Below are 24047 nucleotides of genomic sequence, written 5' to 3'. Positions count from 1 at the left end.
CACATTAGCTAAGCCTTTAGAGCAGGAGAGGCATATGCCACTGGGTTCTTTGTTACAACTACTGGTGCTAGAAGAAGGAAACATATTTTATTCCCTCTATCTCTCCTTCAAGTTTACCTGTGAGAGCTCTTTGGAGAGAGATGTCACTCTGCAGCTTACTTGGGGTGCCTGCACAGCAGCACTTGAGCCTGGCTGTGATTCCAGTTCAGCCATAAGCATTGGACCATGACTCGAATCTGCATCTCCAAGGATTTCTGCTGCGAAAGAAAAACAAGGAAAAATAATTTCTGATCAATTGGAGTAATAATCTCCCAGGCAGAGAGATCATACAAAGCAAGATGTGGAGCCTTTTCAAGGCYGAACAGTGGAACATCAAATGCTAAGAAGAATGATTTCCTCCATATATACTCATGGTATATCCCTAAAATTACCCTTGTGAATGAAAAATAGTAAGCAAATATATTATTTATGTGTGTGTGTGTCTTTAAAAATGGAAAACAAACAAAAATAGTTTTAGGATCTGTAGATTTCCAATATGGCAAGTCTTTACAATAGGTTCATAGTGCATAGTTCATCATATCATTTCATGCTTAATGAGTTTTATCTCACATATTGGAAAGAGTCTGGAAAAGGTTTCTTCATTAAGAGGTTTCACTCTTGTGCGAGTTAAAAGAAACCTAGATAATTGTCAATTTTTTTTAAAGAAGTAATTTGCTCTGCAACCCAGTGTTTATCATGCTTCTGCAGCCTGCAAGCATATAAAACATCTTTTATGAAAAATATACTGACAGCTCATAAAATAACTCTGCCTTCTGTTACTATACAGAGCCAAAGAAATAACTTTAAGTCTAATTAACTGCAATTATTGTTCAGTTTAAGACTACATATGTCTTATTGCCATATTTCATGTGCAATTTGGTTTTTATATCCATCATTTTAACCACTGAAAACAAGGATTTATAAAGGAAATGCTGATCTCTACAATGCTGCCATAWGTCCATACAAGCAACACTTTCTGCATTCTCCAAGTAGACAAGAGATTTCCRTAATACAAATTACAACTGGTCACCAAACTAAAGGCATTGACAGATGCATAAACCCTAGGATTCCTATAGATAATTTGCAAGTAACTCATTCTGACAGGGAAACCATCACACTACTGCAAGTGTCTGCTGCAAGGTTATATGCTTSACTAGCCAAGTGTTTTAATGTGTACAGAATTACACGCCCTGAAATATGTCGTTTAACAATGATTTAATCTCATCCTTAAAWATAATTCTTAAATAATCACGAAATAGCATTTAATCCAACTCACAATAGACTATAGGATGTGCAATCTCACATACCCACGAAGGATAACAAAGGACTTGGAGGAAAAGTGGGAAAAAAGTACAGATCATTCTCTGCCTCCAAGTAATTATTTCATATTCAGCATTAACTTCATTATCAAAACGACTTGAAGAGAAGAGCATCTGATCCTTCCTGACATGAAAATATTGAGGTGGGAAGAAATGGGAACAAATYAGAAAGCAACAGAACTCGGTCTGGAATTATTGCACTTCATGCGTAAGTGCAGGACATTCCTCTGTGGTATATGGGCATATACCTATGGATATAGGGTATGACCCCTGTGCGTCAGCYGTCTCCTCCAAAAATGATACCACAATAAAAGCAATACTGCAAGATTTAAGAAATGAGCATAAAAGACAGAGAAAGAGACTGCTTCTGGATTATCAGCACATCCATTTTAAAAAGGGTTTGATATTTACAGGGCAGGAAAAGGTCATCCTAGACTACATTAAATACATTTAATAAATATGCATAGAAGAGATACAAAAATGCTATGTGAGACACATGCTGGGCCATCTACAAATGGGCTGGATAAGGAGACATCTCCGAATAGATAAAGATAAGCTTCTGCCATTAACGAGCASCTGCCAATTCTCTACGTGGTCCTGAGCACTGTCAAAATGTATAGAGGATTATTCTAGATCACTCTTCTATTCCCACGTCACAGCTCTAACTCTACAGTGTTAAATGAGTGACATGAAGAATGAGATGGCAGCATCACGTAGTCTTCTGCCAGGTAGTCCAACATCACAGATCTGCAAATGACATTCAGTTAACTACTTTTAATTGAAAGCTTAAGGATATAGTGCATTCCAGATATAGTTTCAAGGCTGAGTGGTCGAGTTGGTTCAAAATGTTAGGTAACAGTGAGCTTAAAGGACTTTCTCTCCAAAAAACAATTTCAGATGTGAATTAAACTTCATTTCTCTGCCTGCATTTATATCACGTTGAACACATTCAATTTCCATCAACTTCCTATTGGCCAAGTGTCAATAAAATGAGAACTCCTTCTCTCATCAAGATCATAAAAGTGAAGATCACAAGGAGAGAAAAACAGTTGTTTACTGGCCCACTATGGTACAGACAACTAATCTGCTTTAGATGAATCGGTGCGATCATATTTGTCTTATTAAAGCTTAATAATTATTGCAGTTTTGTCTACGCAAATTTAAARTCACACTCAAGTAAAGCAGAAGTTTCTACAAATCTGTAGCAGTTTAATTAAGCAAGTACATAAATACACTTTTAGATAAAAATGGAGAAAAGCAGGTAGAAAGACGAGGGAAATAAAGGAGGGGCCACAATCCTCTGCTTTACCAGAGCAATATATTCCTTCACTACCTTGAACAAGCCACAATGTGGGCCTCAGCTACCCATCTGGGAGAAAAAGAATTTCCATATGTTATAGGAATATTATGAAGCTAAAATATATTACAGATTGTGAGACAGTACAATATTGCTCTGATGGAGTGATAAAAGTAAGGAGGAGGAATGCCGTGAGAAGAGAGATAAGAAGCCCCTGGCTCTGCCAACACTACTATCTGTTCTACAGAAACAGGCTTCAAGAATGGTCAAATCAAGTGGTTTTGAGTTCTGACTTAAAAGAATACAACACCTATTTTGCAAGTTGACTTTTGMATAGGAAAGCAGATCTTTGGAATGATTTTAATTCAAACTATGTATTACAGAATTCTGCATTAGCCAGAGAAAAGTGAAGACATTGTGTGAGTTAAACCCACCCAAAACAATTCTCAGACTAGGAATGCTCATCTTTTCATTGCAGCTATTGCCTGTATTTAACACAGGAGTTCGAATGCACTCTCTGATTTCAGATGCAGATTACAGAAAGTCTCAGAATACAATACCACAGAACGGAAATAATCTAATTATACCTGCACTTTGGGCAAACTGTCCTGGTGAGGGAGCACGGAAACCCTGGTTTCCACTCTCAGAAGTCCAAGGAGGTGGACGTTCGGAATAAACTGAACGTCCCATTAGGATATTTTCTTCTGCTCTTGTCAATGGAGGTCTTTGACCTTCGCTGATCTCCCCAATGCTATCATCAGAATCCTACAGWGGACAGCAACAACAGAAAAGCAGGTTTAAAAACACAAATCATTTCTTCCAAAAATTAGACATTATCTAATTACTTTAGCACAAATAAACTAGTCTTGGGTGGGAAAAAAAAAAAATAAAGACATTGAACAGATACCATGTCGATTGACCTATTTTTATCTGTACTGGACTGAAAAGAATCACTCACAACCAGAGAGCATCACTTCTTTTGCTAGTGATACCCCAAGCTGATCAGAAACCGAGTTACATATTCAACACAGGAATCACTTACATTACAGATACTGTCATTGCTACCTGTCTGACACTGTAACATTAGAAATATTTAAAAGCTATTGGATCTCTGTTGTATAGAATATTATATAAAAAGATTCCTTTTTAAATAGGTTTTGATACTGATAAAACAAAGATGTTTCTTTGGATTCTGACTTTCAACCAAGCTGCAAAGAAAAAACCATAAATTCGCTTCTATGCAAGGCAAAAAAAAAAAAAAAGGCTGAATAAACATACAAATTACAAACACACATGCATGGTGTTATTGTAAGAAAATACCAACATCATCTACAAAAATATTCTTCTCTTTTACATGAGAAACTATGCTTGTATCTGCCTTGCTGGAAGCTGTGGAGGAATTTACTAGTCTTATATGATCGACTGAGTGGCCTGCGACCAAGGCAAAAAACAAATTAAAGACGCAGTKGTATTTGGCAGTGCTGACAAGAAAATGTCATTACAATTACAGTCAGACTCAGAACTGACACCATAGAAAGCTCTTCACTAAGTTCATCCATCAARGCTTGTTAAGCAAAACACAGACAGACAGAGCAGGAAACAGTTAAGGAGGTGAGTGAAGTTGTTACTTTAGAATAAACTGACCAAGATGGAAGGAAGAGACTACACATGCATCAATGGAAGCCCAAAAAGCAAAAAGAAATGTCCTAAAGAATTATATTTGTGAATTGTGTTGAGATATTCAAGGTTCACTTGCTGTAAACATCCCTCCAGCTATGTTAATTTGATCAGACATCTATTCCAACCTTTTTTTTCCACACAGAAAATACCTAGCTGTGTTACAAACACAAAACTTGTGCCCCTCCTAATGCAGACCATTGTATTTTTCTAAGTCTGTTTTTTTTTTTTTTATTATTACTTTTTCTTTTTTTCTACCAACCTATTAGGAATATTTGGGATTTTGCTCCAAGATCAGTATCAACAACATATGCAAAACTGCATGTAAACGTTTCTGAGAGTTACTCTTAATATTTCCTCCAAAACACTCATCTGGCAGTAAACGCATGGAACTTGCGCTGCTAAACACACCACTTACACTGCCAAAGTGACAGAAAGCTTCCTTGCTTTTCAAAATGACAGGACAAATTTGGCATAGCCTAACAGTCACACACACAGCAGGAAAGCTGGTTATGTGTGATAGGACATACAGCAAAATTGTTTATAACTACCCTAAAACTTCAGTGCTTTTAAAATATTTAGGTGAGAGAAATTTTAAAATATTTAGGTGAGAGTCAACAGAAGTGGGATCACTTCCGATAGAGATTCAAGTGGATGAACTTGTTTCACAGCCAAGAGGAAGAAGAAGCTTCAAACATCTTAAGTCATTTTTAAGTAAGAAATTATCATTTCTAAACTCACCTCCAAATGGCACATTCCTTCTTGTGCAGCAACAGGGGCCTGATTTAGTTTGGCAAAGAGAGTCAGAACAGGATCCCTGTGATAGCCCTTATGGGGTCTTTTCACTACTTGCCCTTCACTGGGAGGATCAAAATCCTTTAAACAAAGAAAAAAAGTTCACATAATATATGATCCCCAAATTAYTCTATATTTTGTTCACATTTTTTTCTTTTATGAAAGAAATTATTGCAGTTACCCACATTCAGAACACATGTCATGAAAATCCAAGCATCTAAAAATCAGACTGTCATGCAGCAGCCTTCTTTTAATAACAAAAGTGCACAAGCACAGAGTTGATACAGAAGACTGTAATAATTTCAGATGGATGATGTCCATTATGGTCTTGGGTCCAGAGGGACAGTTAAATTCACACATACCGGATGCTTGCAAAGATCTGGCTGTACAGCTGCTCTCACCAGCAGGGATTTAGCAGGGAAGAGTTTGAGGATGAGAAAGATTATTGCAAGGAAATATGATCCATTTGAGAAAAGAAAAGAGAAGGATACCTTAGCAATCAGGCTTACTACCCTAATGGGAAGAACTTCATCCTAAATTTACTTAACAAGAATCTTAAGCCTAGACTTTAGTRGGAGGAAGTCCTGCTAACAGAAAAGGTACCCAAAGGGAAAGTCATGAGAAGGATTTTATAGTCTTGATCCAAAGGGAGGACATTCTCCTCAAGGGTCTATACACTCACAGAAAGATCTTCAAGTGCAGGGGATAGTCTCAGGGCTATGACACAAATGAAATTATGGATATGATGGGACAGCATCCATGAGTGGATTTGAGACATGTATGGATACAAGTGCTTAGGAGAGACTAAGCACTGGAAGGAACTTCTGGAGATCATCTTGAACCAATCTCCTGCTCAAAGAAATATCAGAGCCACTTCTAGTTGGGTTTTGAATCTCTCCAAAGATAGAGACACCACAATATCTTTAAACCTCGTCCCAGTTTCTGGTTACCCTCTCCATAGAAAAGTTTCCAACCTACTCCTATATTTCTATTTGTGCCCATTGGCTCTYGCCTTTTCCCTGGACACCTCTGAAAAGAGTTTGCTTCTGTCTTTTTGCTATCTCCTATCAGGTGTTTATACACATTAAGATCCCTCYGAGCCATCTCTTCTCCAGGCTAAATAATTACAATTCTCTTCTCAGCCTCTTCTACTGACACCCACTGTCCAAAACACTGAGTTCAGCAAGTTTTCAGTTCAAGATCAAGGAGTTCCTCRAATGCATGGAATTTATATTTTATTATAAACTACCTTGAATAATGGACTTTTTTTTCCTTTGGACCTCTGACATTCTAACATTCTTTGTAAGCRTATAGTTTAAAAGTGTAAATTTAACAAGTTTAAAATTGAAAATTCTTAGTATCATGCTAATCCAATTCCTCATTAAAAATGTCCTTACCATTTCATTGGCATCTCCTAATGTACTGGTTAAGCTCTCAGTAAGAGCTGGAAGAGACAGTCCTCCTGCTGCTAAGGCTGAAAAATATTTTAAGTTACCAATACGGAAAAAAAMACATGAGTTATGTGAAAGCAAAATAAAGTTATATTCTTCAGTAATTTCTATGCAGYGCTCTAGTAAGGTCAGAAATTCCTACTACTACATGACTAGTGGAAAGACAGATTTTCAGCCCACAGCAAAAATATTTACTTTCAATATAGATTATTTATGGTACTTTCATGAGACAGTCTAGATTATTTTCCAAATTMATTTTATAACAAAAGAGCATATTTAATCTTTTGTTCATTAGTGAATAAATGCTTTTGCTTAGAGAAAAGAATGATGAGATCTCTTAAATATCACCAAAAACATGAGCTAAAGTTAAACACAGGTTAACACTTGTAGTTATAACACAGAAGGTATGAAATGTAACTCCAGTAGATTGGAAGAGAATTTTATCAAGAAAAAAAAACACCCTAAATTCTGATTTCCACAAAATTTGGTTAAAGCTACCTCTTGCAGCCACCATCTGTCCATAGCTGAAGAGAACTTCCCCCTCTGAGATGGGCCTATCTGCAGTTTCTGTTTCGGTGAGGCCAAGGCTGCTTTCCTCCGTGGACTGCCCAGAACTAACTGTAGACACTGGGGATGGAGCCTGTGGTTCACAAGGGAGTGATTCAGGGGGCTTCGCTGATGACTGCCGAGATGGTAGAATCAAGGCCTCTGGTTCCTCATCGTTAGCCACTGACATTACACTACAATGTAAGAATATATCAAAATATATCCTGGTGAATATATCAAAACGAACAAAATTGATAATGCTGACTAGAAGGAAATAAAACTAATAAAAAGAAATAAGCTTGCAAATATTCTTTCAAATGGAAGAGTATGACATTAATGGAAGAGTCTGAGAATCAATGTGGTTGACTATCTTATTAATGAATTTATGTTCATAACTAAAGATAACTCCTTGCTACAAAAACTCACTGTGATAACAGAAAAATAAAATGTTAATAATGTCTACATGACATGTCATTGTTACTATTTATGTAGCAGATTTTATAATGCCAATTTATTGACTACAATGGTCAGCAAGACAATGAATAAGAATGGATAAATTCTGGGAAAGGTCCTAATTTCACATTTCTCTCCAAAATACAAATAAAGCACTTCTAGAAAAAAAAAAAAAAATGACTTCTCACAATGTCTTCTGACATAYATCAAACACTTTCCTTTGTGTACTTTCTGAGGATACGTGTAGAAAGGATATACACATTTTTCACGAAAGGAGAAAGACATGTGGACCATTAAACTCACACAGCTCTGGGATGGAATGGTTCTTCATGTAAGGGACTGGGTTTCTCTTCTTCCAGAGGGAGCTCTGCATCATCCCATGGGTTTGGAAGCTTTGGACTGTCCATTTTTGCAGAGATTCCTTCTGAGGCTGGAGGACTTGGTGTAGTTATTCTSGGGGGGGTACTGGCAGGGGTGACCACGGGTGTGCCAACATGGCTAGTGGCATCTGGATTCTCAAGTCCTGTGCCTGAGAAACCAAATTTATGATTAGAAAGGAAAGCAGGAAGTAACCTTCAAAGAACAGATCTTAACAGTCCCACTAAGCATTTCCAGAGCTAAATATTTTTTGATAATTATGGAGATGAAACCAGATAAACACTAGATACTTTATAGCACAATGTTAGTGTATAAAGAAGCTAGAAACACCTCAACTCTTTATTGCCTGTAATAAGGCAGTCTGTTATGTACTTTAAAAACTAAGCTGCTTTACTTGAGGAATGCAAATTTGGCTTGATTAACATCAGGAACACAGGAAATAGCAAAAGCCTTATTTTCTGATGTGAAAAAGTACGTTGGGGTGGAATCGCACAGAGAGTAGCAACGTGCATTACGTTTGATAATAGAACTGTTATCAAATAGATGCTTGCCTTTTATACAAATTAGCTCATAATTTTTATACCACGTAAGCCCTTACTTGAATTATAGCCTCAAGAGTGTTTATTCTGAGAACAGGTCTTTGAAGAAGAAAATTAAAAGCACTAGATTAAAGCATATTTGCCCTTTCTCAAGCTCAATTATTTTCACTACCTGTTTCTTTCATTTTCTCTCCTTCCTGAACATCACTGCTCATTTCGGTAGCAGATGGAGAAGACTCTGGAGTTTTGACCGGAGGCAGCTCTTTTTCTGAGGGTGGTGTTGGAGGTGGTGTAGCCTGGGGTGTTGGCAATGGAGTAGGCAGAAGAGGTTCCTGAAGGAATCACAATTGCCGTTATTACCTCAATGCAAACCTCCTATCATCCAAGTACATCCACAGTTAGTCAAGGGAAAAGGAGAGGAAAAAACAGAAATGCAAGAGACAGAAGCACAGGCAGAGTTTCACAACAAAAAGAACAATTTTTACTTAGATGTGTGCTTTACAGGTGTAAATCCTCCGTCTAAATAAAAAAATTGCACTAGGCTTAATGGATTGCTTGGACAAAATCAGGAAGTTAAAAAAATAGTAGATAAGTATTATATGGAGTTTAATAAAGCTTTTTGATGCTGTATTAAATAAACATTCATGTAATAAAAAACTTTAATGCTAAGTAAAAAAAAAATATTTCCCAACACAGGCAAAATAGAATCAGCGCAATACTTCTAAAGGAACTATCTAAAAGAGAAGACAATGAACAAGCCAACACAGCAAAGCACTGAAAGATGCATGAAAACAGTCACTACGTCTTGAGCAAAAATCAGTGCTAAAGTTCTATTTAACAAGAAAATACGTTGGTTGTCGTTCTGTCTGCTACAGCGGAATAGGATGGACTAAACAACCTCTCGAGAGTTTTTCCAGCCTGTTTTCTGACATTCCGTAAAGAAAAACCAAACAAACCCTACAGAARCCCATGCTCTTTCCTCAGAATAAGTCCTCAGTCTGTTGATTTTTATTAATGACCCGGATAGGAAGTGGAACATGCTAACCCAATTAGCAGTTCACACATAACTGCATGACTGACTCCAAAGCCGAGACCAATCTACGCTGGAAAACATAAAAGCAGAGCCCAACAGGAAGAGCTGAGGGTTGGCAGAYAGACGCTTTATTTTACCTAGTCAAACAAAGCCCAGCGAGGACACAGCTAACGCAACAAGTACACAAATGCATAAATACAACAGGGGAAAAACAACCACTACAGCTGAAAGACAATGAAAGTGCAGGAAAAAGAAGGCTTAGAAGCACCATGAATAAATTTAGAACAGTAATTAGAAGAGGGTCTTGGTGTTACAAAAGCAAGCTCTGAAGAACAGCCCTCCCTAACTTCCCATCCTACTTAATGTGTAACTGAGTGGAGAGGAGCTTTTCAGCACAGGATGGCTGTACTGAGGCTACAGCAGTAAAACCCCTCTGTCTGCCTGCAGAATAATCTCATTTACAGCTGGTAGGAGGTGGCACTTCAGTGYGCGAGCACTGCACCAGATCAGAAAAACTGCCCTCACTTTTCACCAGCCCTTTAAATAATTCTGATACTTATTACAGATAATTTCTAAGCACTGCCTTTTACACATGTATCAGACATTACACAATGTTGAACACTGCACTGTAATAGCATCATGTTGTTATAAGAGATAGTTGGGAATTGATTATGAAAGTGGATAGGAAAAAAAATTCATCTTACAGAAAGCTCTAATCACTTAAGCATTTGCTGGAAACCACTGAATCCAAAATGCAGAAAGAATTAATATTTATCTTTAGAAACGTTACAGAATGTCTGTTGAGCTGTAGGGCCAAAAATAATACTGTTCTCAAGCTAAACTCTATTCTTCACTCTTGCAACTCTGCAAAAAAGTATACTTTGCTGAAAATAACGTAGTCATGAAATCCAGCACTACATTTTTTCTTGAAAATCAGTTTTGTGCTCAGTCTTTAAAATAAATAAATAAAAACAAAGCATGTTAAAGTGAACACAAAAGAATTCATATTTTCTGAGTAAGTTTAAGCTTGATGCCTGCTGGGGTATAATAGGGGGAAAAAAAAGGCAAATTGGGGCCATTCAATTTTCCAGTCTGTCTCTAACTTTCCTGCCATGCTATCAAGGACTTCTCTTTAGAACTTCAGCAGCAAACGTTACATAAAAGGGACTCTTACCAGCACAACTGCAGTACTCGGGGCAGCAGTTGCAGCAGGAGCTGCCTGCCTGTTACCCAGCACGGTGGCAATTGTCTCACTGAGAGCTTCATTCACGAGCTGGCTAATCACTTCCGAGTTCACTGGCACACCAGCATCCACAAAGAGCTGCAATCCTCCTCCACCTGCAACTTCAACTGTAAATGAAGAAACACAAAGCACACATCCAGGTCTCACTTTCTTAAAAGTGATTTTTAAGGTATTTTACTACAGCACGTTTTTGATTATTAACAGATACAGAAGCTACAGTAAAGAAACTGATCAAGACTATAGAAAAAGCCAGTGGAGGACAGTGACATSATATGAGAAATGCATTTGGCTCCTTTTTTGGCATAAGGGAGGTAATTTAAGCTATTAAGAAAAAGGCAAACAAATGTTACAGGTTCAGCAAAATGCCACGCTCAACCAAATCTGATTTACACAGCAAATGAACAGAAGTYGGTTTGCCACAGCAGTATATTTTGTGTTCACCTTTTCTCGTTTAGAAAAGATATTTTAACGTCTTTTTTAATTTGTGCTCTGACTCAACGTAAAATAAAGAATGTGTTTTTGTGTGCAGTAGTTTTTCTAGTTCACATCTTCAACTGCAAACAATAACTCCTACTTACCAATATCAGAGGTTACAGTCTCATTGTCTTCACTTTCTGATGTGCTTATGCTGGGCACTACTTCTTTCTGAACCGGATACATCCCACTGATAATTTTTGCCATTATCTCTTGTTCCACCCTAGCAAAATAATTTTTTTATACTCATCAGTAAGCACCAAGACACTTAAATGCAGCATTTTTGACACAGGAAAAAACATGGATGCTCAAAGAAAAGCTGACAAGGGAAGGATGAAGAAAGGGAAGTTTATTCTTATGGGCTCATTCTTTCTTCCATATTTTTACTCTTTCCTTTCATAACAGTCACTCACACTACAACTCACCAATGTATCAACCTGTTTTCTACAGTTTCTCTCCTCTCAATGAGTTCATCCAAAACATCAGAAGACTGCTGAGGAGCAGAAGCCACTGGAGGATATAAAGGACCATTGTATTTTGGAGAGGCAACTCTAAATTGTCCATTAAGCTCCAGGAGAGGCTCACAGAATTCTGGAATTTCATCACTCTCTTCTTCCTGATCCTAATAAACGAGAAGTAAATCAAATTATAGTACATTTTTGTAAGATAATGTCATTGCGGCAACCTTTGGATTTTTTTTCTTCGGGAAGCAGTTATAGATGTGTCACAGCACACAAACCACATTCTCCCTTGTTATTATGTTGTAGTTAATAGACACAGTTCTAAACCTAGCAAATCATAAATCTGCAGAGGTAGAGGATTATAGGAACTGCTAAGTGAAACATGATTTGGCTTACGTTTCCKGCCTGCACTGCACAGGGCAGGGAGCCAATCGTAACTCTAATACTCGAGAAATTTACTTGTGACATAATTGAGGTTTCKTGAAATACATATCTCAGGAACATGCCTTTTTTTTAAAAAAAAAAAAAAAAAAAAAGAAAGAAAGAAGAAGAAAAAAGACAAAGCTTAAGAATCTTTCTGTAATCATTTGTTGAGGAGGAGAGTTAAAAATTAAACTTTTTTTTAAAAAAAAAACTCTAGTGTGAAAAGACATATTCCCAAAAGTTAATGAATATGCAGTCAGTCAAAACTCTAATAAATAAATCATCGTTGCAGCTTAGACATTAATAATCTACACGTGTAGGTTAACTCTTTCGCTAACGTCAGTTGCTGAGAAGGTGGAAGGAATTTCTTGGCAATCAGCTCCCAAGATCCCCAGAGACCCTTTGAATCTAACCTTAATGTGCTATTCCTAAAAGCTAGGCAAGTTTTCCTGTGTGCATTAACAATGTTTGACTGTTTCCAAAGATGTCATCCTCCTCCTCCTCCCTGTTTCCTCCTGAGTGCATAAGCAGCATTAAGTTCCCCAAAGCAGAGAGACCAGCCCATCCTGCCATACTGCAACACTTTAGGAATGCCTCCTGATGGATAAGAACCTGTAACCTTCATTCAAAAATTAAATTTAAACATTTCCAATAGTAATATAGTGCTATAAGAAGAAAATTACGCATGTCAAGAAAAGAGCTGAGGAAATGAGCTCTAAATTACCAGAGAACATGTGATGTTCCTTTAAAAAAAGCTCACAGTGAATCTACATTAATGGATATTGATCTCCTACAGAGTGCCAGAGAGAAGAAAAACCTTAAATAGTTCTTATGCATAGGAGAACAAATCACTAAAAATGGGAAGAAAAGAGAAAAACAAAAGAGACAGTAAGAGCTTCCTCTCTCTTTCCTCAACCCACTACTAATGCCTCTCCTACCTTAATATATCCTAAAGCTGGAATAAGACAGACAGCTCCGTGATGGGTAGTGCACTGAATAGCTATTTCTGCTGGGGGACAAAGGGTAATCTTTCTGGCGCTCTGAACAGTAAAAATTTTCCAAAGAAAAACTGTAACCTACAAAGCAGGCAAAACTAAATGTGCAAGAACGATCCCTGAACTATTCTATGCATTCATTCAGAAATAAGACAGTAAAGTTATACTCAAAATGTCACCGGATGACTTGTGRGCTGATAAGCAATTCGTTCTCTGAGGATATATGCATTCATAACCATAATTCATCCTGACAGCAAACGTAAAGACGCCTTTTGTCCACTGTTTCATTATGCAGTTTCTTCTGACTGCATTACTCCATAAATTTTCTTTGATGTCTCCCATTTAATATAATCTTTTCTGAAAGGACGCAAAATGCAAACATCTGGATTAAATAAACCAAGTGCATACAATAAATTTTGCGTATAATTAGTAACTCCTGACAAAATTCTGCAAGTTTTCCTGCATTTCTAGATTATGCACATAAAATATCTTACACTTAATAATACACAAATCTGAAAAAAATCTAAAAGTTACATTAATTCGAGGAATGATAAATTACCACAGAGGAAAATTTAAAAAATAATTAAAATAAAATAATAATAATGATTAGTACTTAATTATAGAGCTTGAACTTGCACATATATCACCTTGCAGCCAGTCCTGAATAATCTGCACTCAACTCTGCATTTTACCTCCTTGGAGACCTTTTAAAACATCTATCATGTCTCCTGATCAAAATAATGCATATATTAGAAAGTCCTTCAGCTACAGTTGGAATATTAATCATTCCAGTTTAAAAAGTATCAAGCTGAAATTCTATTCATTTCCTAAAATTACATGCAAATAATTAAAGTGTAATTGAAATGATTAGGTAGTACAGATTAATTTCGTTCCATTACTGAACATATATACATATTATCTTTTATTAAAGCAATCCAAAACTTAAGACATGGATTTCTTTTTAATACCGATTTCTAAAGCAATTTTCTCAAGCGAAGTCTAGCTCTATTACAGATGCTACTGGTGATATTATGCCTGAAGAACTAAGCACGTAAAAAGTCATAGTGCCCCAAAGAGCATTTAAGAGAAAAACTGTCTTGAGTATGATAATGTTAATGCTGATCTCTGCAGGTTTATATATATATATTTTTTTAAATTAAATATATATATATTTATATTTTATATATTTATATATATTAAAAAATATATATATGTGTATATATATAAAATATATATATACACACATATGTATTCAACAACATTTAAGCACACAGCTGTCTCAGAATGGAAGCTGAAGTTCTGAAAATTAAGTCCTTACCTTGCAGCTGGGCACATTTACAAAGTAATAAAGAGGATAAATAAAACAAAACTGTCCAATCTTACAGTAAAGTYTAAGTTGCTGAAGATGTTGCAGGTGTGGGTGCTCATGAGATGGAGACTCAACTCACTAAACCTGCAAGTCTATTCTGACCTCATGTTAACAGAGCGAGTTGCCTGCTCTGCAATGTGACAGGGTTGATCGGTGCAGTCAGTSATATGGGCATATATATGTATATCTATGTCTATACATACAGATGTATRTATATAYATGTGGGCATATATACGTTGTATATTTTATATATATATTTTATAAAAATWCATAGATGCACAACATTATATGTCCACATATATACACATGCATATATATATATATGTTTAGATGTGGTAATTATATGTCTGTGTTCTGCCTGCTCAGCCTCACTACTGTTTGTGCCTGGGAACAGGGAGCTGCGAGAGTCTCGCTTCTGTTGGGCTATAGGACCTGACAATCCCTATCAATTAGGATTTCAGCTTTTAAAGTAACTCTTGAATATGCATCTTCTTATATGATGAGTAAGTAAAGCAAACYCTAGAAAAAGAAAATGCCTCTGCCGAGGTCCTGAAGCCTTTTTGCAATTTCCAACAAGAAAGGTGAGGGGGAAGAAAGAAAGAAATTCATTGCACACAAAATATTTATCCTTTTCAACTTTACCGGAAACAACTTTTCATGGAAAAATAAAAAAGAAAGCATGAGGGAGGAAACAATAAGCTCTTTTCCCATATAACATTTTATGAAGCATCTGAAGCAAAGTTGTTCTTACAAAAGAGGATTCCTTTTGATGTCTTAACTACCCTTGCCACTCTAGAGGTTGATTTTATGCTTCCACATTGTGTTTGTCTTGCACATTTTTAAGAACATTGTCTACATGGTCATAGGCCAAACACGTGTTTCACTTGGAACATTTTTTCATATTGTGGTTAAAATATATCCCATTGCCAAAAATAAAAGATAAAAGCAATCCAAGGAGAAAAATGGAGAAAAAAAAAATGAGATACATACACACAAATATACTAACAAGGGAAGAGATTCAGCAAAAACAAATAAGTAACACGCATATATTACTCATCTATCCATTTGTTACATGCTTTTTGACTGAATTGAGGTATTATGCCAAAGTATTTTAGGACTTCAAACACATACACATACTTTGAAAGAGAAACCTCAGAAAATTCTTTTACATTATAAAATAGAAGTTTGCCTAAAATCTGTAAGGGCATCTTATTTTTCTTTCGGAGCTCAGATTTTAGTGTCATTTCTATAAGTTTCTTTATTCATTAACACATAGTGACTCACTGCATGTTCACAGCACTGTGAGCACTGGGAAAAAAACACTGTTCACAGTACTTTTGAAGTAGGTAGTAAACTCATTTCTCACATCATTTTTTTCAGTTATGATAATAATAGAAAATAAATATGAAACATTTTGGAGAAAACTATAGTGTTTTTTTCCCCTCGATATAATTACCTGCATGATATCAGTAACATCAATGAAATTAGTTCCTGGATACTTTATGTCTTCTTGCTCATTTTGTRTATCTTCTGGAGTCTTATAAAGAGAGATTGAAACTTAAGTAACTCACATGGCAGGGGAAGGGGGGAGAAAAAACAAAATACACATTTAACAGGAAAACTACATGCCAAGAACACAATGACTATCCAGGAATAATACCATATATATTGTAAAAGCTAGGAGGAATTTCTTTGCATAGCYTAAACCATGTTTCTTGTATTCTGACAGCTATGCTCACTGAATTATAACAGACTATCTCACTGCTGCAAGTTCAAGGACAGTGCCTATAACCATTWTTAAAATTAGCTTGACAAGCATTATGAAAGGCAGCATCCACAAACATGAGTGTGTCTTAGATCATTTACTTGTGTTTAAATTCTAGAATATCATTCAATATTTCACTGTTTTAGACTATGGTCCCTATCTTATTCATTGACAGCCTCGACTGTGGAACTCCAAAGAGTCCTCTCAAGTCAGAAAGGCAGCTGACAGTCACCAAACAATATGCCATCCTATAAACATTAGTGCCTTAGTTTACAGCTTTATAATTCAGCAGGCAGCACTCAGTATTTCTATTCAGCTGAAACCTTCATTATCACCTAGACCAGACTAAAAATGCTACTGAAAATCTTTTTGGGAAGAGCACAGAGGGGAGCAGCCAGTTCTGTAGCCAGCCACTTTGTGTCATTTACCCCCCATGCAACAGGCTATATACATGTCACTAACCATTCAAATATAGACAAGGAAGAGACAGAGGAATGAAGAGCATCTTCACTCTTCATGTCAACACTCTGAAGCCTATATAAATAAGACCAAATGTAACAAGAGCCCATAAGGGATTATAATTCTYGACAAGACAAAGAAATACTGCCTTTCCTAGGGTTTTGCTGCAGGGCTTATTCAGTCTTGGAAGAATAAGTCTCGGGCTGCAAATTTTTATTTGCTTAAACAAATACCTCATATTACAAAATTTTCAATAAAACCATTCCACTCTTTTCCTAGAACCAAACATGGGTAACTGTAGAAGTTCAACATCATTTACACATATTCTCTTATTTTTAACAGATTTCAATTCTTTCAGATCAATCAATACCTGTATTACTGCATGGACAGGAGGAAATGCTGTTTCTGAGCCTGAAAGTTCATGGTTTACACTCAAACTGCCACTTGAAATACTGTCAATATCAACATTTGGTAACACCTGGATGCAGAAAAAAAAAAAAAAAACAAAACAAACAATCTGACTTTTTGCAGCTACTGCCAGTGAACTTCCTATATTACCTTCTTTTATTTGCTATTGAGTCACTAAACTCTTCAGCAAATCTCCTTTTCTCATACTTGCATCTGGTTACAATGTGATTCCATTAATCAGAATACCATAATATACAAAAAGTAACACCAGAGGAATATTGTCCTCTTTTCTCCTGGAGCCTCATTTCTCCTGTTCACTCCGATTAACAAACTGATTTTTAACTATAGCAGGGCTGCTAACTGCCAGATATTTTGTCTAGCGGGTAAATATATGGTTATCCACTCACATAATAGATGTACTAATTCTATTAATATGAATTAATTTGACCACGTTTGATTATATTTATATTATGTTTGTCTATAAGCCACTGTGTAGGTTGGCTACAGTCTTTATTTTGTCATACACTTGCTAGGGTAAAAATAAGGAATGATGGTTGTACAAAACAGTTAACATGGGCATGTCCATTATAGCGTCAAAAAGAAAAATATTGTTTCTTAAGTACAGCTCCACAATGCATGAAGTTTTAATACTAGTTTAAGTCTCTCGGGAAAAAAAAAATTCAATTAAGAACTAACTGGGTAAAGTAATACAAATAGGTACATGGGTATAATACAATGATGCAGCAAGTGAATGAACCACATGCTCTGTTTCTACTTAACTTTGAGTTCTGCAAATGATTTAGATATAAAAGGTGGACGTAGGAGTGAGAATATTTCCCACAATTTGAATGCAAAACACTGAACATGTAAAGTAACATTTACTTCCTTGACAACAGACTTATGTGACAAAAGCTAGATAGGACTTAAATGGTTGAGTAATCAGGAGTGAAATTCTTGGGATTAATATCATAGCTGAAAAACAAATCTTAAAGGCCAAAGCATTCAGCTAAGAAAAGGGATATTTATATTAACACTTTTCAATTTCAAGTTTATTCTGGCTTGAAGATCTCCTTCAAAATAAGAAAGTGTGGGATATAATGTGATACAGGACTATTTTACAAATAACTTGCATGGCTGCCTTGCAGRAGAAATAATGATTCTCTTTTGGTTAAATAATAAAAAATATTGTTAAAAGTATGAACAAATATCAGCAGAGCACAACAAATTTTTGGTCACTCAACAGCATATGTTTCTAAGGCTTACAGAAAAAACATTTACAATGTCAAAATAAGTTGCTAATGGATGTGCCTCTGCCTGTAGTTAGCTTTTATATACAAATAATTCATCACTCAATACATACTTGTACAGAGAGTTGTGGTGGGTCCTTTTTCTCTGATCTCATCTTTATTACAGCTATGTTTGCTTTTTTTGTCGAAATTGATGGTTTTGGGGGCGCTGGAGGCAGAGAGGTTGTTACTGTGACAGGGTGTGGTTTGCCTATAACTACTCCAGCAGGCTGCAGTGAAACATCGCTTATCTGCGTTTGACCTAAGCAAAGTTAAGGAAAAACAAAACAAACAAGAACATAAATCCTAGAAAAAAAAAACAGGAAATGAAAAAAATAATTAAAAGCCAATTCTAGGTATCTCTGTTTCACACAGGACAGACTGAGGTCTCTTGTGCAGTCAGAGAGCAAATTAAAAAGTCCTCTACTACCTATTACACTAGAGGCTAGTATTTCACCAGGTAAACTTAATATTTTCCGAATAAAGATTTGAAACATTGACATTTTTCAAGTCCAGAAGCAATTCTGAAGCAGTTTAGTTTGATGACAGTGACACCTGCTGTCGAAAACAAGAATAACTGCATTACCATCCTTGCTAGAAAGTTACCTCTTTCACTTCCTCACACTTTTAACTACATTCAAAATATTATTATGGTTGGTATAGAACTTGTCATATTTTAATTCGAGGCTCTTCATCCTGTATAACCATTTTCTTTAAAGAGCAGCATAACAATTAAACTTTCCCAAAAATGTCACTGATACACAAGTTCTACTGCAGGTCCCTCAAGGAGCAGGTATTAAYGTTGTAGATCCCACAGAAAATTTGCTCCTACCTAGGGGAATAGCCATAGGAATCAGGTGTCCCTCCAGTGGTCCGCAGTCAGCAGGCAGGTCTTTACTTGGACTGAAGAGATACTGCTTCTCTTGGGCAGGTGCAGGTAAAGGATGCTGCTTCTTAGGGCTGGTTATCACCTTCTCTGTGTGAGAACATGTTTGTGTTCTTGCTGACTTTACCTTTGTACCTGAAACAAGAGAGAAATAAATCACACATCATCAGCGCACATACAAACACAGCAATCTCAGTCTCCAAATGAGCTGTTAGATTGAAAATTATGAATTTCTGCTGTGGGATGGAGGAATTAAGACATGCAGGGMGGAAGGAATTTAAAAGTGGCAAGTTGCATTTCTCACTTGTGACAGAAGAAGTTGAAATTATATATTTGTGTGTGGGTGTACATACACGTGTGTATCAGCATACAAATAASTGCATAAAAATGAAAGGGCAAATGAATGGTAACCGGCTAACTTGAAAGGTGCAGTAGAACAGAAAAACACCACCAAATTCCTAACAATTTATTTATATATTTTGCCAAGTGAATGACTGAAATAAGGAAACTTAATACGACAGGCAGGATAATAAGGAGATTTTTCACCTTCATGTGAAATGCAGAACCTAGCTCAGCACCAAAATCAAAGTCACACTAACACCAAACACAGACCTGCCCGAGCCAGGCAGCTGTTGAACTGACAGCACCTCGGTCAGAATAGCTTTCCTTCATAGTACCAGCCTCATCATGGAAAACCATTATTCTCTTTTTCCACAGTGTTTGAAAATAAGCAGTCAATACAGGTAAATGAAAACAACTGCACAAGTGAATAGGGTATCTTGTTGGTATTTATGAAAGAAAAGAAGAGGGGATAAAATGCAAAGGCCTATGTACTCAGTACTGCAGGGAAAACTTTTACATCAAGGAAGCACTGAATTTTTTAGGGTCTAATTTTGAAAATACTTTCTCAAAGAGCCACTCAAAACTAATCTGCATGTAGCAGTGTCTTTTCTGCCTGAAGCAAAGAAGAACATTTGTTTCAATTTTGCACAGCTTGTTGTACAAGCATTAAAGTCCTTACTCAACTTATAGTCTTTGATAATAATAGATATTAAGGGCACATTAAGCTGTAGAACTTAAATCCAGGCAACGTTCTCAAAGCAATCTCAGCTTGATCCACAAGACGTCTTCATGACAGATCGCATCTTATACTCCACATATGATTTAAGGAAAATTATTAACCTTTATCTAAATGGATAAAAACTGTATGAGAGGTTCCCCAAAGGGGCTGACAATTGTGAATCATCAAATTGAGGTGCTTCTACTGCTATTTTGTAGGTGTTAGGGAAATGAACCTGGATAGGATCACATGGGTAACAACTCAGTGCCTTCCCCACAGCTGAAAAATGCCATCTTAGGGAGAGGGGCTCTTTCTAATCACCCCCTTCATTTATTCATGGACATTTAATATATTAGTTCTGTTCACACTTGCAGTTTCATAAGTGAAAAATAAAAGTTAACAATGATAAAAATTAGGGATAATATAGATTGATAATGAGGCATATAACAATACAGACAGGGTAGTATGCCAATCCACTCAGGAAGCAGCATTTAGTGCATGCAAATTATGGGTTATAAACCTAGAGGAAAGAAAGGAAAAAAAAAGAGCCAGTCATAACTTCTATTTGAGAATGAAGAACAACATACAGAGAACAGAGTCTCTGAGAAAAGGTTTTAAGATCATGCTGGATAAGCAACACAATGAGAACACCGTGGTCAAAAGGGAGCAGTGTCCAATGTCTTAAGAGGAGAGCAGTGAAACGGAGTAAAGACTTCCACATGTGACAACACTACACTCAGCTCTAGCTGTGAATCTCTGTAAATACTAAAATAGCTTGGCCATTAAGAGCTTTTTAATCTTGTTAAGAAAGTTACCTAGTAACCAAAGGAGCTGTAAACCAAAGTGAAACACTCTATAAGCCAGCTCCTAAATATAAACCATTAGGTTCACTTTTGAACTTTTCAACTAAGATATGTAGCCCCRGGAAGAAGCCTGATGTCTTTAAGTGATGAGTACATGCCTTTCTGCAAGGCATAAGCTAGCCAGACAAATTATTCTTCAGGCAAAGACAAACTCCTGGACTCATCAACACAGTAAACAGTTACAGTTTAGTGGCCTGTGATTTACAAGAGTTTGAGCTACATGATTTAATAGTACCCCCCTTGCCCTGAACTTTTGAGTAAAAGCAGAATTTGGCAAGATATCTGCAACACCACTATGTTGCAAAAACAAGGTTCTCACAGTAAAAGTGATTAAGTACTGTACAAACAGTACTTCATTTTAATTGCTTAAACTTACCCCCCACTCCCCAAAGTTTATTTTCATTGGGCAGAAATTGGGCATTTGATTAACCTTAGTTTAAGAAAGCTGGTGTTTTACATATATTTGCAGTCAAAATCATGCAAGAAAACACTTTATTTTTTTTTAAGACATGCTCTTACAAGTGTGAATAGCTGGATTTATATATATATTTTTTTTACAACTCCCTGAAAGAACTCAGGCGTTAGTCACTAGTTTATTTGCAAAGAAAATGGTTGAAAAAGTTATAAAACGACTGAAAACAGACTCTCCAGATGGCCACTGCAGTCTTAAACAAACACCCCTACTCTAACACTAATTTAAAACTAGCTCAAATGGTCTGCTCTAAGGGGGAAAAAAAGTCATTTTAATAAGTCTGGTTTTTCAAGCCAAGCTCAAGGCAAACTCCTTCCAACAATTATAAAGCATTTATCACCTGACGCATCAAGGCCACAAAGGATAAATCTGTGGGTGCAAATCCATGAAGGGAAAAGCAAGGAAAGAAACATGTGTAAAACAAGCAAGATTTTTTTTTTTTTTTAAAGAACCTGCTGCTTTTAAATGCACTTCATAAACTTTACTTCATTTTCTTTATACCCTGACAATAATTCAGATCTGTTTCTAGTTTTATTATTTGTCCTGTTCTGCTATAACAGCATCTTTCACAACAGGTAACAACTCTGCCTTCCCAAGAGGCATGTGCAGCATGGAAGCATCGCTCTTAGCATCTGCTTAAAGTCATTTACTTTGTTCCAACACTAAAAATAGCTTTCARCGAAGGCAACTACCATGTTAAGTGAGCTCTTTTTCCACACAGTTTTGGGAAGGAAAGGACAGTCTTCCCATAGTGCCAATCATAATGAAAAATAACAGGGTACAACCACTTTGGAATTTTCTTTGAATCATCTTCATCCTTCAGTACAGGCTGCGTATTTAGTTATTAGTAGAAGTGTCCTTTAAATCTCTTTATAATCCCTCAAATGAGTTCTTCTATCAGCTCTACTAGTGATTAATCTTCATTTTTATGTTATGGACAGTGCGTTTCAGAAAAAAAAGTAGGAAATAGAAACAGATCCAATTAAAACTGACAGAATTATAATACACAATTACAAATATTCTGTTAATGATTTGTGAAGGGCTCAGCAAAAATTAACATGAAAACTAGGAAAATTACATGAAAATTTAGAGGAAAAAGTCCTGAAACAGAAAAATAAGAATTCACAATCCTCTTCAAAACTGTTTCAAATATAATCCTCTACTGTATATGCCTCTAGCATATACACCYAGAAAACACTGAATTGGTCTATTCCTTAATGTTCATTTTTAAAATGGAGAATATCTGTGAACAAGAAATGTTTTTGCAGTCAAGTCCCATAAAGAAAGATATGAGTGCATATTTTAATGGTGTCTGAATTCCCATATTTCACATAAATATGTGAGGCTAAGTGGTGCATGTCTGCTGATATCCTCTTTTTGCACACGTGCCTTTTTCTTTATTTGCCTTTCAAACAACCCTTTTAAACACTTATCACTACTGACAGGGTGAAATAAATTATTTTCTGTGTTCTGAATTAGTCAAGATTTCACTTCATACCATTTATCTCTTTCATACATATATATGTATATATATAAATATATATATATATATATGTATATATGTATATGTATATACATATGTATATATGTGTATATATATATGTATATATAAAAATATATATATAAATGTATATATATATAAATTATATTTATATAGCATACTTTTATATATATTTATTACTACATGTGACATTACAAATTCATTAATACAAGTCCCAATGAATGGAACTATTTCACAAATTCGAACATTATTTTCTACTAATGCAAGATAAACATACTTTTTTTTTTTAAAAAAAAAGAACACATTTGTAGGTTTGAAAATATTGCGTTTTAATTTTAATACTTTACCTGCGGCAGTAAAGAAAGATTATTTAATTAACTGTTAGAAATATTAACAAAAGAAAAAAAAGTTGTGCTCTGGATTTAAGCCTGACTAGTCTGCCAAAAGAAGTTACCTGCATTTAGTGAACTGAACCAATGCATTTTGATTAACACTCTTTCAATACTTTCAAGTTAATGGATGTAGTCTTCCCACCCTTCAATTTCAATTTTCATTTTTCAATTCACACCTTAAAGGTGACAAAAGTAATATCAGCATTCTCTAATTTTTCAGTTCCTAATAGACTCCTTTACTCCATATGAATCAATTGCTTAACTGACATGACTGGATAAACCTGACCTGAAGAACACACATCAGCAACAGTTACCAAAAGCCAAGTTAACTTTCTAGCACGCTCAGCTTCCAGGTGCTCATGCTGCTACTTCTAGCAATTCAATTGTGTAAAACTTATTATATTTGTTGCGCATAATTATTATATTTGAAAAGAGTATCTCTTAAACCCACAGGAGTTGCTTA

The 24047-nt window shown here is 35.9% G+C and overlaps 1 protein-coding gene across 1 annotated transcript in view; it reads right to left on the bottom strand.

Annotated features, from left to right (window-relative positions):
* KIAA0586 (KIAA0586 ortholog) overlaps nt 1-24047 on the bottom strand; it is a 56597-nt gene that overhangs the window by 22269 nt on the left and 10281 nt on the right. The window contains exons 15-28 of the mRNA XM_026053756.1: nt 19243-19431; nt 18485-18672; nt 17087-17194; nt 15949-16029; nt 11670-11866; nt 11349-11467; nt 10702-10877; nt 8667-8826; nt 7881-8106; nt 7077-7318; nt 6525-6601; nt 5074-5208; nt 3243-3420; nt 118-257 (exon numbers count right to left, since the gene is read on the bottom strand). Of these exons, the coding sequence (XP_025909541.1) occupies nt 118-257; nt 3243-3420; nt 5074-5208; nt 6525-6601; nt 7077-7318; nt 7881-8106; nt 8667-8826; nt 10702-10877; nt 11349-11467; nt 11670-11866; nt 15949-16029; nt 17087-17194; nt 18485-18672; nt 19243-19431 (2216 nt within the window). The remainder of the gene's footprint in view (nt 1-117; nt 258-3242; nt 3421-5073; nt 5209-6524; nt 6602-7076; nt 7319-7880; nt 8107-8666; nt 8827-10701; nt 10878-11348; nt 11468-11669; nt 11867-15948; nt 16030-17086; nt 17195-18484; nt 18673-19242; nt 19432-24047) is intronic.

This window comes from Nothoprocta perdicaria, unplaced genomic scaffold (assembly GCF_003342845.1).
Source record: "Nothoprocta perdicaria isolate Ctin4 unplaced genomic scaffold, notPer1 scaffold_118, whole genome shotgun sequence".
NCBI lineage: Eukaryota > Metazoa > Chordata > Aves > Tinamiformes > Tinamidae > Nothoprocta > Nothoprocta perdicaria.
Note: the sequence above shows the minus strand (reverse complement) of the source record. Positions and strands in the feature narration are given on the sequence as shown.